The 15189-nt window shown below is 39.4% G+C and overlaps 1 protein-coding gene across 1 annotated transcript; it reads right to left on the bottom strand.

The window, feature by feature from the left end:
* Positions 1-993: 993 nt before the first annotated feature.
* Positions 994-5022, bottom strand: LOC149012851 (cysteine-rich receptor-like protein kinase 44). The gene is made up of 8 exons (XM_089158786.1): positions 4452-5022; positions 3980-4380; positions 3134-3259; positions 2509-2636; positions 2218-2431; positions 1892-2123; positions 1654-1801; positions 994-1502 (listed from the first exon to the last, which is right to left on the bottom strand). Exons 1-8 carry the CDS (start codon positions 4835-4837, stop codon positions 1185-1187), a joined length of 1953 nt encoding a protein of 650 aa, XP_089014912.1. The 5' UTR covers positions 4838-5022; the 3' UTR covers positions 994-1184.
* Positions 5023-15189: the final 10167 nt, after the last annotated feature.

The following is a 15189-nucleotide window of genomic DNA, read 5'->3' as shown; positions in this document are numbered from 1 at the left end:
GCAAGGCTTTGCTGGTTCGGATGAATTTAGAACTCTGACCTTTTATGTGGAGTTGTTAGTATTTTACCAATCGAGCTACTCTTTGGGGTTTGGGATTTTTAACTTCCATAGAAGTAAAAGATAAATGCCATGGAGATGTTCTTTCCCAGTTAGGAGTTCAAGAAACCAACTTTTGAGCCTAAAGAAAGAAGATCTGAAGGGGTAGAAAGGACTAATAGCTTCTTCTCTCTCTCTATTTGGATTCTGTGAACCTGAGCCCAAATACAGACTAAGCTGGGTGCAGCCTGCAAGGTGGGCCTAAAAGCCCAAGTTCTGGTAGACTGAACCTTGTGTCTGATAAGCCCAGTCCAGGCCCATGGCCATCCAATCCTAGCCCAGTAGAGAAGGGTTTTTTTTTTCTTTCTTTTCTTTTCATTATTTATTTATAAACTATATAAGGCTATCATAGTTATCACTTGGGTTTCTTGAACACAGCCATGCTAAGGACTTTATGCATTTTACTTTTATAACTCGCTTGAAAATAGTTTCGAGTGTGTCTTGCTTTGAGAAGCAAAAAAATTGGCAAAAAACTATTAGACAAAACAATTTTGTTTCACATGATTTTTGCAACATAAACTAAATTGTACGGAAATTTTTGCTTCGAGAAACACGAGCAGATTGAGTGGTTTAAGTGAGAAAATTTTAGAAGGGGTATTTATGGAATTTGGCACTCTAAACATCACAATGACATATTTCATAAAATTTATTACAATTTTTAAAATTTTCTACTTTTAAGAGCAAGTGTTATCAAAACAACTAGAAAAGTATTTTCCTTCCTAAAACACTCAGAACTGTTTTTGATGTTTCTCTCAGCAAAAACACTAGGTGAGTTATTTTTTTTTTTTTGGTAAACACTAGGTGAGTTATCAAATGATACTCAATGTTCATTTAATTTCAACCTCTAAATACAATAAAAATTATATTCAATCAATTTTTTCATAAAAAAATAAAAGTAAAGAACAACTTGAGAAGGGATATAACAAACAGCTAAAAGTGAGCTCAAGATGATCTTTCAAGAGGGAAACAAAAAATGATCATCTTGTCAAAGAACACCATTTTCAGCCCAGCTTTGTTGCACACAGTTACTAAGCAAACTTACACTGCAATGATTTATCATCTGCTGTACAATTCTGCCAAATCATATTTCAACGAGCTGAGACTTGGGTGAATGAATCAGCTGGTGGGGTTGAGGATAACCCAACAGATGCTGATGATGAATCTCCACGAATTTGTTTAGTTCCATCAATGAATGTAGGTCTAGTTGGCCTGAGCTCTGGTTTCTCCTTGCTCAACAGCATCTGAACTACTTCAGACATTCTGGGTCTTTCTGCAGCTGAAGACTGGGTGCACAACAGAGCTATTTGTATAGTTTTTTCAATTACATTCACCTCATGATCTGCATCATACTTTAAGCTTTTATCCACCAAGTTCATCAATTTTTCTTCTTCATACTGTCTCCATGCCTGATAAAACCCAACAAAAAAAGAGATGGACGCAAATATAAGAAGCACTACTGGGAAATCCAACAAGTGGCATTTAGAAATTCAGATTCAAACTTATATCTCATCTAAATGGAGTCATCTGCATGAATCTTTACAGGTTTATTAAACTTACCCATTCGAGGAGGTATTGTGATACAGGCTCCAAATTGGCATTACTCTTTCGACCACTTATGATTTCAAGAACAACCACACCAAAACTGTAGGTATCCACCTTCTCAGACAGCTGACCATGAATTGCATATTCAGGTGATGTGTAACCCCTGATGCATGAGAATCCAATAGTTTTTTCAGATGAACAAGATAGACAATGAGAGCATAATTTAAAACTGTTTTGCTTTACCAAGACTTACAAGGTCCCAGCAAATCTGGTGCTCAGATGACTCTGATCCCCTGGCAGAAGTCTTGCAAGCCCAAAATCTGCAATTCTGGGCTGGAATTGATCATCAAGCAGTATATTACTAGATTTTATGTCTCTGTGTATAATACAAACATGGAACTCCTCATGTAGATAAGCAAGCCCTCTTGCCGTGCCAACAATTATGTCAAACCTCTGTTTCCAACCCAGAGTCCCCTCCTTTTCCCCTGAGAAACCAGAATTACATTCAGATCAAACCCAGAAGATTAAAATTGCAGGTTTTTTTTTTCATCATGAGACCAAGTAGATTAATTATAGTACCAAACAAAAATTTGTCGAGGCTACTGTTTGCCATGTATTCATAAACAAGCAGCAGTTCTGGGCCTTTGCTGCAACACCCAAGAAGGCGAACAACATTGCGATGATGGACATTGCTTATGAGCCTCACTTCACTTTCAAAATCCTTCTTTGCTCTACTGGTTTGACCTATTACCAGTTTCTTTACTGCAACTATATTTCCATTTTTCAGAACTCCCTGCGAGTACAAACAGAATTATCAACAAGAATCCCATTAAGAAGTAAGAAAAAAAGAGAAAAAAGGTCAAGAGCTACCTTATAAACATCACCAAACCCTCCTTCTCCAAGTTTATTCTCTTCAGAGAAATTATTTGTTGCAGATTTAAGATCTTTATAGGCGAAATTCACTGGTCCCCGAAGCTCTGTTGCTCCTAGTATGTTTCCTATAAATTAAATGAAGAAGAGCCAAGTATAGTTACAATTCAGAATGTTAGGGGAAGAATGGGTTGCTAAGTGCTTCAAGTGTGAGAAAGAGAACAACCTTAGACGATATGATATACTGGATTACAACTTACAACCTACAACAAACTTTGGATCACCAACCTACAAGAACACTAGGTCTGGAAAAAGTTGGGACTTCTATTCTTCAGGGTAAGGTCTATGCTCGCTTTACACTACTCTACTACATATTAGGAGTTCGAGTTAACTTTGAATTCTAACAAGATGAATTAAAAGTAAGACTCTGTAATTGATCCTTTTAATGTGTGGCGAAAAAGTGTGAAGAGAGCATAGATATTTCTTCTAACAAAAAGAAGACTGGGTTTGTGTGGGAAGGAGGGATTATAAATGTCAAGGTGTCCTAGGAGAAATGTCACAGGATTATAAAATTAGTTAGAGAAAAGGCTTCATAAGCTGAAGAGCATGGAAGAACTCTGTTTACCTTCACGAGTTTTCTTGGGTTTCTTCTTGTATCGCAGGAAGAACAAAACGAATAAACAAACAACTATCACAAACCCAACACCTCCAACGACACCCCCAATGATGGCCTTTGTGTTGCTTGAACTCCCTGCATATGCAAATTAGAGTGTGCTATCATTTCACTCATTAAAAACATCAACTGCTCCCAAATGAATTCCAATAGTAGATGTCACAAGAACGTTGCCATTAGCAATCCAATTTCTTTTTCCAAATTTTTTGTAAACAAAACTATTGGGTTCACATCCTTTTAAATTATCACTCCCAGCAATTTCGTACAATTTTTATTTAAAATTGTCGCATGTAATAATTAATTATGAAAGATTGACAATAAAAACCCAATTAAGAATTGAATATAATAAATTCTTAATTTTTTTCAATTTCATCTAGATTTAATTCCTGAAATTGAATTTTAGAAATTTATTAGTTCTTAATTGGGTTTTAATTCTAGACCTGAATAATTAATTGCATGGGTGGGAATTATAAAAGAAATGAACCAAAAACTATTTAGTTTAGGAAAAAGTATAAACCCCAATTAGTTGAATTGTTGGATTAACAAACTAAAATAAATTGTGTATGGTTCAGTAGCCGGTTCAATTATTAGAACAAACTCTGAAGTTCTATTTGGTTCGACTTTAATGCTACGCAATTAATGCATATTATTATCAAGACTGAGATTTTGATCCCCATCGTCCGTTTCTCAAAAGTATGAAAACACATTTTTCAGAAATAGACGATCGAAGTCACTGCAGTATTGTACATTAATTAAGCAACACCTTAGCAATTTAAGTTCAAACTTGTAATAACTGACCTGAGCTCAAGAATGGCGTTAAATTTGTTGTCTGATTATCCGCAAAGAACGCATTCTGAGAATACCTCATGAAACAACCAGCATCAACAGCCCTTGCATCGGAATGTGGAACACAAACCTCCACGTTCTGATACGCTACAGCTAAGCAATCTGCACATCCTCTCTGACTCACCGTGAGTGCACACTGAGCCACACCGTACACTGCCGCACCACTGGAACCAGATACATTCATCTTCACAGCCGCAAAATAACCACCAATCTTGGGAGTCGCAGTTACGAGATTGCCCAACAGCGTGTTGACGGTAACCTGAAAACCATTAGTACTAGTTGCGGTTTTGTTCCCGCAGATTGCCGTATTCCCTGGTTCCGTCCCTTGGTCGAAGAAGCTGCTGCTCTCATACCTGACGCAAAGATAACGTCAGCGCCAGCGCCGCGCCGTCAAAGATAACGGGAAAAAAAAGTAATTAATTACCTCAAGAAGCAGCCGTCAAAGATAACGCGAGCGCCGTTTGCGGCAGAGCAATTTCTGATAAGAGCCACGGCGGAGTCGAAGCAAGAAAGGCAATCGGTGGTGGAGAGGTAATCTCTGCACTGAGCCATGGCGTAGACCGGGTTTGATGCCTGGCCCTGCTGAGCCGTTGCGAAGGAAGTTTTGTTCTGACCGGCGAGTTGGTTCCGGAGTTCTGTGAAGGTGGTGTTGAGGTTGGAGTAGAAAACAGTTAGCTGTGTTGCATTGTATTGGCTGCAGGCTTTGTTGAGCAGATTGATCTGAGGATCACACACAACTGAATCTACCCAGATGACAATAATCAACAACATGCATTGGAATACTCCAATTCTCCTACTCTGTGATCGCATTTTTCAACCCAGGATTGAAGTGAGATCAAAAGAAAAACAGAGATTAACCTGCCTTTGTGATTCCTGAAAAGATCTGAAATCTCCACGGGAAAGAGAGAGACCAGAACGAACTGCCCAGTTGAAGAAACTAAGCTCTGACGCTATAATTGATTTTACTTGAAGATAAGTGACCACAAATTAGAATGATGAGATTTATTATTTTTAATTTGTGGGTTCTACTGCTACATAGATAAATGATCCCGATGTTGGTTTTTTCTACCATTGCCAACTTCACCTTTTAGATTTGCTTAATTTCGTGTGGCTGCTGTGAAGTGTAAGGTAAAGAAGTACAAAGTTGCTCTTTTTAAATTTGATAATTGAAAGTCAATTGGATTAAAATTTGTTGTTTGATTGGTGGCTTTGTAGCTAGCTGCCAAACCACTGACCTTCTAATAAAACCTGCCCCTTTTACAACCTGGAATTCTGAAAAACTTAGTATAAAATTCATGTCACGTTGTGGCTCCTCGGCATTTATTTTTTGCTTTAGATTTTCCTTATGCCTACATCCCTGTACTCATATACGGATTAATACGGGCATGCTTCAAGCATTGGCAAGTTGGGTGGGGAGGATTTTTATGCTATTTTCTTCTTTTTTCTTAATAAATATGCTGTGAGGTCTTATAAAAAATGATTACCTGTGCTGGTTGGTAATAATGATATGGACAAAATGATATAAATAAAGTATATGTTAAGCACAATTATGGTATGACATATTTATGTGGTAATTGATGCGTCACAGTTATATCTTCGATCCCGACTAAGCCTCCTCTCGTTCTAGGGACGATGAGCCCTGTAAGAAAGGTTAGTCGCGGGCCGACTCGTGTGTCGGGTAGCCGCCTCCGATGGCTAAGTCAGACAATGAACAGGTTAAGATCTCATGCAAGAACTATACAAGACTATGTTCAGAATGTATTGGATGCTTACTGGAGGGGTGTGTCCTTGCTTTTATACTATACGAATTATCTTTTCTATATTTGATAAGTTTACCTGACGAGGGCTGTTGTTTCTCCTGAGATTATGCCTCCTTGTCGCTGGTCCCGCTCAATCAGTTACTGAGTTGACCTTCCATCTTGAGTGTGGTTTCCATATTAGTCTAGCGTATGTAACGCCCTGACTTAAAAGGTCGGTAGAAGTCCCGACTGAATGTCACGTTTTGCCCCAGCCGGGCTTGAGACGGTCGGGCAAAGTCTTCTTGTATCACAAGCCCCCTATCCCGAATGTTGTTTACATCGTACGGGATAGTTAGGGAGACTCTCTGTCGGGTGCATTTAATGCTCTCGTGTGAAGTGACTAGCCGTTACGCTAACAGTTTCTTCAAAGTTCGCGTCCAGCCTAGATTTGCCACGTCAAATAGCTAAGTTTATTGTCCTTATGGCAGCCTCGGGGAGACGAAACGTCTCCTTTTTTGGACCGTCGATCTTGAAACGCCGTAATGGTTCGATCGAGACTAATAATGCCTCTTCCGGTAGTATAAATACTCCCTTCCTTCTTTGTTTCAATCCATCGTTTTCATAGCTCTTGATCAAGAGTTGCTCCCGATTTAGCTTTGAGTTTCTCCAATCTTCTAAAAGTAAGTTTTCTATCCCGACTATGGCGCCAAAGAAACCCATGCCGAGTTTGAGAGGTTTTAGATTTCAGCCTCGTGTTCCCGTCCCGTCCCGTCCCGATCCATTGTGAAAGAAAACGTCGTCGGGATGAGGGTTACTTGAGTGAAGGTGATAGTGATCAAACAAGGGGTGTCAACTTAACCAAGTATCGTTTGAAAGACTTACATGAACAGTCCTCAAATGATGAGCAAACCCACAACTCGAGCGAAAGCTCTCCCGATGATGACCGTAGGGCTTATTATGAGTTATTAGATATGAACCGCGCCGCCTAGGAAACCGTCCCAGTTGCTGAAGTCTGAAGGGATGAAGTTCCGGGTGGAGAGAATCGGGAGGCTTGTGAGTCTGATGCTACCTCTGAGTCTACTACTCCTTTTGCTTAGAGTGCTCTAAGGCCCGAATCCACGACCACCTCTCGGGATCCTCCTGCTTCTTCTTCCCGTGTCTTCCTGAGGCCGGAATCTTCGGCTACCTCTTGGGATCCTCCTGCTTCGTCCTCTCAGGTCTTTTTTCCCAGAATGAAGGGTCCTCCCCGTCCGCCTTTTCAACGTCCGAGTGGTTTTTGAGGGGCCATCCCTCGTAAGCAAGATAGAAGGACATTGGATGAAGATGCGTTAGCCCCTGGTGAACTCACGCCCCCGACTCCTTGGCATGTGGATTTTGTCCAGAATACTTCAGGACTCGAGTTTTATCCTTGCTCTCTTTTTTCCGCCGACCTAGATAGGTTTCTTTTTAGTTTCAATATACCCAAAGGGTATGAAGTTATCATCCCGAGGGGTCATGAGAGGGTGAACAATCCCTTGATTGATTTTTACCCTTTGTATTATGATGCCTTCATTGGGGGACTTCGTCTTCCTTTACATGAACTTTTTCTTGACATTCTAAATTATTATGCCATCAGCCGGACCAACTTAAGCCCGAATAGTTGGGGCAATATTATCGGTTTTGTTGAGTTTTGCCATAATAGTGGCGTCTTCCCGACCCTGGTCTATTCCACCATTATTACTCTTTGCAACCTCACACCCAGCAAGGCTGGTTTTATTTTGCAAAGAGGGTATCCACTTCCCTTGAGTTTCAGGAGAATTTCATCGAAAAAGATACTCTCTCCTCCACGACCAAAAAGTGGAGGGAATTTTTCTTATTCTTTCATCCTCCTTCTCTCGAGCCTTTCATTACTGATTTTCAAGAGTGGTCTCGGAATGATATTGAAGCTTTGAATGCCCAGAGGAGAGAGACTAGAATGAACTGCCTAGTTGAAGAAACTAAGCTCTGATGCTATAATTGACTTTACTTGAAGATAAGTGACCACAAATTAAGTGGGCCCACAAATTAGGATGATGAGATTTATTATTTTTAACTTGTGGGTTCTCCATAGATAGATAAATGATTCCCATGTTGGTTTTTTCTACCATGCCAACTTCACCTTTTACATTTGCTTAATTTCGTCTGGCTGCTGTGAAGTGTAAGGTAAAGAAGTACCAAGCTGCTCTTTTTAAATTTGGTAATTCAAAGTCGTTGGATTAAAATTTGTTGTTTGATTGGTGGCTTAATTTATAGCTGCAAAACCACTGACCTTCTAATAAAACCTCCACCTTTTAGAACCTGGAATTCTGAAAAAAACTTACTATAAAATTCATGTCACATCGTGGCTTCTCGTCATTTATTTTTTCGCTTTAGATCCTCCTTGTGCCTAAGTCCCTGTACTCATATAAAGTTTAATATGGCACGGTTCAAGCATTGACAGGTTGGATGGAGAGGATTTTTATGCTATTTTCTTTTTTTTTCTAATAAACATGGTATGATGTTGTATAACAATGATTATCTGTGTCAATTGATAATAATGATAAGTACAAAATGATATAAATAAAATATATGTTGAACACAATTATGGTATGACATATTTTATATTTTTTTGATAGTTTATATGGTAATCATACAGTACTGATACCATACTTAAATATTGATTCCATTTAATATTCACACTCTTGTATATTTCACAAAACTCGATGATGCAAAGCTTTTTGTATTTTTTGTTCCGAATATCAAAAGATTTACAAACTATATTTTTTATATTATGACAAATAAAGATATATTATGATAATATTTCAAACTTTTTGTTTTTAAAAGGGTATTATTGTATTATCATATCAGAAGTCTAATTCTTATCCAAATTAAGTCGTCTCTTTCAAATGGAAAAAAATCGTCTGCTGTGCACAGAGGTGCATTACAAGAATACTACACGTGGAATATGCTAAATAGAAAACCAAGATTAAAAGACTGATTTTGAGTAGAAAGAAACCCAGTTTTGAAACCCATTTAGACTATATCCACTTATTTCTAAAAACCCAGTTCAAAGCTCTTCTCAACTCCGATGACTTCCCTCACCGCATCGACACTCCCGTCCAATCGATGGGAAGTTGTTTTTGGGTAGAAGCAAAACCAATCGATGGGATGAAATAGAGGATTAAAGTTATGATATGTGAATCTTGATTGAAGAACAGGGGAGAAGAAGAATTGAAGAAAGTATAATCTGTAACGTTCACAATGGCCATGGCTTCTGTGCAGGGCTTTGACGGCAATTTCCGTTATTATTTGAGATCCACAGCTAACCTAAAGCAATCGAACCAAAACCAAGTAAGAGTGGCAGCTCTTCCAATACCCATTTCAAGAAGATCTACTCTTCTGAGTAAGCTTCCTGCATTTTATTCAGCATCAAAAAACATTTTAGCAAATTCATTACATTCTATTCTCACTTCTATGGGATTTGCATCTTACTATGAAAGCAATACTATAATTCATAAAAACACCAAGAAAATATCATTGGATTAAAATTGAGAGTCTTTAGATTTTAGCAAAAGTGAAAAGTGACTTGTGACAAGGTTGAAGAAATCAGACCAGTAAACATATTGTTCTTCAAAACCCTGCACAGAGAGCTCCGCTTAAAAGAGCTCCACTTGAAATGATGATTTCAAGAAATCCTCAGGTTTAAAATCATCGTTCAAAGCCAACGACCCAGTCACAAATATATGAAATCACCTCGCAAATGAAGGTTGTTAATCAAATTTGAGTAGAGAACTTACATGTATGTCAAGGAGAGACAGTCTCCAATTTCGTCTGAATCAATGGTGTTGGTGAATCAGCTTGCAGGTGAACCTAGGTGCCACTTGAGGAGGAAACGATGTTGAAGAAGAAAGGGAGTGCGGATCCGGTGAGGGAAGTCGTCGGATGTGAGAAATGGTTGAATTGGGTTTTAAAAATGGGCGGGTATAGGCTAAATGGGTTTCATTTTCTTTTTTCTAATTTAATAAGCAGTCTTTTAATCTTGGCCTTCAATTTATCATATTCCACGTGTTTAATGCACTGCTGTGCACAACAGATGATTTTTCCACCTTTGGAAATGTCACGTTCCCACTAGCAGAAAGATGTGCACAGCAGACGATTTTTTCCCCCTTTGAAAATGTCACATCCCACTAACTCTTGTGTCTTAGTTACTCTTATTAATTCACTCAGATTCCAACATATATTTTAAGGTTTTTTTTTATTTTATTTTATTTTATTTTATTTTATTTAATTAATCCATTAATTTAAGAATATTCATTTTTAGAATTGAAATGGTAGTTGAATCAAAACCAAACAGATTTGGATTTAAATCTAAATCTAGGATCAACATGTTCTTGGACCATATTTGAATTACACCATAATTGCTTAGAAATTGACCAAAATTAAATCGAATAACCAAATCAAGCTGGTGTAAGGTATTATAGGACCTTAGTGCATGATTGAGAGAATAAAAAAATTTCCCCACCAAGGATCTATATCAAATTTATTACCAGCACTTTCAATCAAGGATAGATATATATGGGGCCTCTTGACCAAAAAAAAAAAAGATATATATGGGGCCAATTGGTCCCCACCAAGTCTAATTAGGGACAATCATGATAGATTAAAATTGGCTTCACTCATCAAGATTTTTGTGATTTATGATCAAGGACAAAAATCTTAGGCCTAGAGTCAAAGTCAGAACAAGAATAGATTTAACTAAAAACATTTAGGACTAGGCTTGAATTATAAAAAACGTGACTCAGCCCGTCCTGTTGCAACCCTACTGCCATTGATGGTCAATTTCATCTCTAATATCTCTTCCTGGTTTTTAAGAATCTTGAATTTTCTTTTAATTCCAACTTCGACTTTTCCTTTAAGATCGACACAGACATAATCACAACACATGATTGAATGGCTATAAATTGCCCGCCCAGGTCATGTGTGTCTCCCACAACTCCAAGCATTCAATATATTAATCTTGAACTGAATTTTACAACGAGGTGTGGGGGCTATATATAGCCTTACATAAAAGAACTAAAACTTAACAAACTAATTGGAGTCAACCACCATAGATAGCTTTCCAGATCTGGAAAGGCTTACAATTTTATATTTCTCCTGAGCCTCGAGTTCCTAAGCCATCTCCAGAATACGGAGTTATCAAATGGATCGCACCTCCTCGGACGGAGGGAGTTGTTTGTGTTTCCATTCATTTCTATAATCCAGTACTGAATCTATGCACAATCAGGTCATAGTTGTTGGTCCTCCTCATTTAGGAGAATAAGCTTAGCAACAATTTTTGACCTCTATGCTGCCAAGTGAAGTAAATTATAAAAAGAGGTTAAAACCTAAAAGAGGAGAAAATGAGATTTTTCTCTTTAACTCTCAACCACTCACCAACCCCCATTGAATACAGGAAAGTCTCAACCACCTAATGCCCTAAAAAATGACAAGTCTCAACCACCTCCCTTCCTCCCATCTATAAATAGGGTGGGAGTGTTTGCTTGTTATATACAACACAAGTGAGAAACACCCACAACTAAGTAAAATCAGTCCACAACTGACTATATTACTACATTCAAAGTAAACACGTACAGATGCTGCGTTTGATCCCCATACCAAGGAAGGTGGACGTGCTTGCGTTTTCTGGGATTCAAATAACACCTTCATAGCTGCAAAATCTATGTGTTGCATGCACAGGACTCTTGGTGACCTCCATTGAGCTGGAAGCAATTAGACCTGCAATTCATATGGTTGTCTACATTTAGACTAATTTGCTGGATTGGATGTGTGATAGTGTAGTCGAAGAGATTGTTAAGTTTAAGTCAAGCTTTGAGTCCTTTAGGTTTTGTTTTGTTAATCGTGCTGCAAACTATTTGTTAGAGACTAGTATTATACTATGTATTTGTTGTGTATTTTCCACATATACTATATCGTATATTGTACTTTATACCTATGATATATATATGTGTTGTACTCTCTTTGAGGGGAACACAAGTCATTCTAATTTCATCATCTAACATGGTATCTCAGCGCAAGTGTTACGATCTTGGATTTTAGGTTTCTCTCTCTGGCGATTCTTGGTCTCTTCTCCAACGAGTCTTCTCAAGTGTTCATGCTCTTTGTTTGTGGAGGTTTGAGTCTTCTCAAGTGTTCATGCTCTTTGTTTGTGGAGGTTCTGCTCAGGTCTTTTGTATTCGCTTTGTCTGATTCGATTGCGGAGATCCGAAATCTCCCGTTCTTCCTTTGAATCGTTTCGGTTTGTGTGATTCTTCTTATCACCGATCTCTTTTCGTGTCGTCTGGTTTTTGAGAGCTTTTGCTCTGTTTTTCGGCTGCTCTTTCTCTTTGGTGTTTTTGGTGTTGCGCTCTCTTCTCTTGTTTTTCAATCTGTTGAGTTTCTACTCTTTTTTTTGAGTCTGTTTTTGATCTGCTGTATTTTACATGGCATAAGCATGATCAAATGTTGTTATCTTGGATCTTGGCTTCTTTACGATCTGTACACTCCCGGTTGTTAATATCTCCACTTCTCATGGTGTTTGGTCTTCTTTGCTTCAACTTACGATCCTCTTCACAGCTCGCATTATGCGGCTCGGGATGCGCTTCGCTTGCGCGGCTCGACTCAATTTCAGCTTATCTTCTACGGGTCAAACAACTTCGATTCTTTGGCACTTGCCTCTCAACCTGTTTCGACCCGAACTTGTTCTTTTTATTTTGGGAGGCCTTGGACCCGAGTTTCAAGCTTTTGTGACTGCTTTACTACACTGAGACTCCCATCAGCTTGCCGATCTTCGTGGTCTTCTTCTTTGTGAAGAAATCGGATCTCTCTGCTTTTCAAGATATTACCAACACTTGTTCGCTAATTTAGCACACACCTCTGATTTGAGCATCAAGGTCTGCATCTTCTGCTACTCCCGGGAATTTTAGCGTTTCTCAACGGATCTTCCTGCTCGTGGTGAGGTTTTGGTGGCGGTTTTATGGTCGAGGTTTTGGCGGGGGTCGACTCTTTATTGTAATATTTGTGATCGCTATGGACATATTCCTCGATTCTGCTATCACGGTCTCGGCCTCATGACTCTCCCCGGCTCATTTGCCACCTCTCGCTCCTTCTCATAATGTTCAATGGCTTCCCGATCTGGAGCATCTCATCATCTCACCCCTAACTCGCGACACATAACTACTCCTCCGAGTATTCGGCCGATTCGGTGCTGATAGGGGATGGTTCGGTTTGAAATTCAACATATAGGTCGTTTCGATTTTTCCGTTAATCATTCGGTCTTCAACATGCCCGATGTCTTACATGTGCCAACCGTATCTTCTAATTTGATGTCTGTAGCAAATTTTGTGATGATACAGTGTATTTTTTGAATTCTACTCGATTGCTTCTATGTAAAGGATCGTGCTCGGGCCGTATTCTTCTCCGGCCCTCTTGAAGGAGGTGTGTATCGACTTGATTCTGGGGTGTTCTTCTCCTCCGTGTCGCTTTATCTGCTGTTAGACAATCTTCTAATGTTTGGCATCTTAGACTTGGACATGCTGCACCTGCTTGGGTTTCTAGAGTGGTTTCTCGGTTTCATTTACCTTGCGGTAGCTCTAAATTTGTTGGTGTTTGTTCGCATGTCAACTTGCCAAGTCTCATGATTGCCATTTGTATCCTCGCATTTCTCTTGCTCTTGCTCCTCTCCCTTATATTTCTGATTTGTGGGGTCCGTCGATGCAATCTCTAAGGAAGGTCATCGTTACTACATCTCTTTTGTTGATGCTTTCTCCGGTCACTGGTTATATACTTTAGCCCATAAATCGATGCTATCAGGTTTTTCGTGTTTTTAAACCTTGTGGAGAATCGGTTTAATTCTACTATTAAATGTTTTCAATCGATTGGGGTGGTGAATTTCAAGTTTCTCCAAACTTTTGACCTCTTGTGGGATATCTCATAGACTTTCTTGCCGCATACCTCGAGCAAATGGAGTGGTTGACGGAGACATAGGCAAATTGTAGAAATTGGACTTTCTCTTCTTCTTGAGTCCGGTCTTCCGTTTTCTTTCGGTGTGAAGCTTTTTATCTGCTTGTCTACATTATGCAGACTTCCCTCTTCTGTGTGCGGTTTGATTCCCCATATCATAAACTTTTTGGGCGTTGGCCGACTATACATTTTTGAAGGTATTTGGGTGTCTGTTACCCATTTCTTCGACCTTATCATGCTCATAAGATGGCTTGGATCTGCTGCTTATATTTTTGTTGGTTCAGCCCTCATCATCATGGTTACAGTGCTTTCATCCTGTCACTGGAAAGGTTATCATATCTAGACATGTGATTTTTGATGAGCTTTTGTTTCCATATAAGGACGGGTCTTTTACTACGGCTTTGGCATCTGGTACATCTTCGATCTCTTTTCTACGTTCGGGTGCCATGTACATTGCCTAGGGATGGTCAGGAGCTGCTACTTCGCTCCATCTAATGTTTCTACAATTCAGTTTTACCTATAGTTGCTGATTTTTGTAATAATGCTACTAATACGTACTCATGTTGAGTCTGTTGGGCTTGTACCTAAAAGGACTATTGGACTTTGCACTGATGGATTTAATAGTTCTGCTACTATTATGCCTCACATTGATTCTGCTGCGGATGCATGTGGACCTTTACCCTCTTCTATGCTTTGTGATTTTCTGCCTTTACCTGCACATGGGCCTAATAATGTTGCTGTTGCTAATGGGCCTCATAATAATGCTGTTGGTCATGGGCCTAATAATGTTGCTGCTGGTCATGGGCTTTATATAGATGTTCTTGATGTTTATAATCATGGGCATAATACTGTTACTGTTGGTCATGGGCCTTCTCTTCCTAGTCAACCTCCTTTGGTTAATAATACTAGTAGTGGGCCTTCATCTACCCTTCCTAATGAAGTTTGTCTTCTACCTCATGCACCTCTTCGGTCTCACTCCATGGTCACTCGATCCCAAGATGGGACTCGCATACCACGTGTCCCAACAAGTTTCCATACGACCGCCACTCTCTCCCTCATGTTTTAGTTGCTTCATCATCACCGATATTGAACCCACATGTTACTCTCAGCATCTAGCACACGGTTTGGCGCACGATGGATCGAATTTAATGCTCTCATTTCTAATCACACTTGGACTTTGACCTCACTTCTGCGGATCGTCAAATTATCGGTTGCAATGGCTATTTCGCATTGCGCCGCTCCGATGGGTCAATTGGCGTTATAGGCGCGGTTAGTCGCTAGGGCTACACACGGGAGTATGGCCTAGATTATCTGAGACTTTTAGTCCGGTGGTCAAACCTACTACAATCCGCATTTTGTTATCTTTGGCGGTGTCCTCCACTTGGCCTATTCGCCAGCTTGATGTCAATAATGCTTTTCTTCATGGTC

The sequence above is a fragment of the Hakea prostrata genome, chromosome 6, assembly GCF_041222555.1.
Source record: "Hakea prostrata isolate BN-2017 chromosome 6, UWA_Hpros_2, whole genome shotgun sequence".
NCBI classification, from domain to species: domain Eukaryota; kingdom Viridiplantae; phylum Streptophyta; class Magnoliopsida; order Proteales; family Proteaceae; genus Hakea; species Hakea prostrata.
Note: the sequence above shows the minus strand (reverse complement) of the source record. Positions and strands in the feature narration are given on the sequence as shown.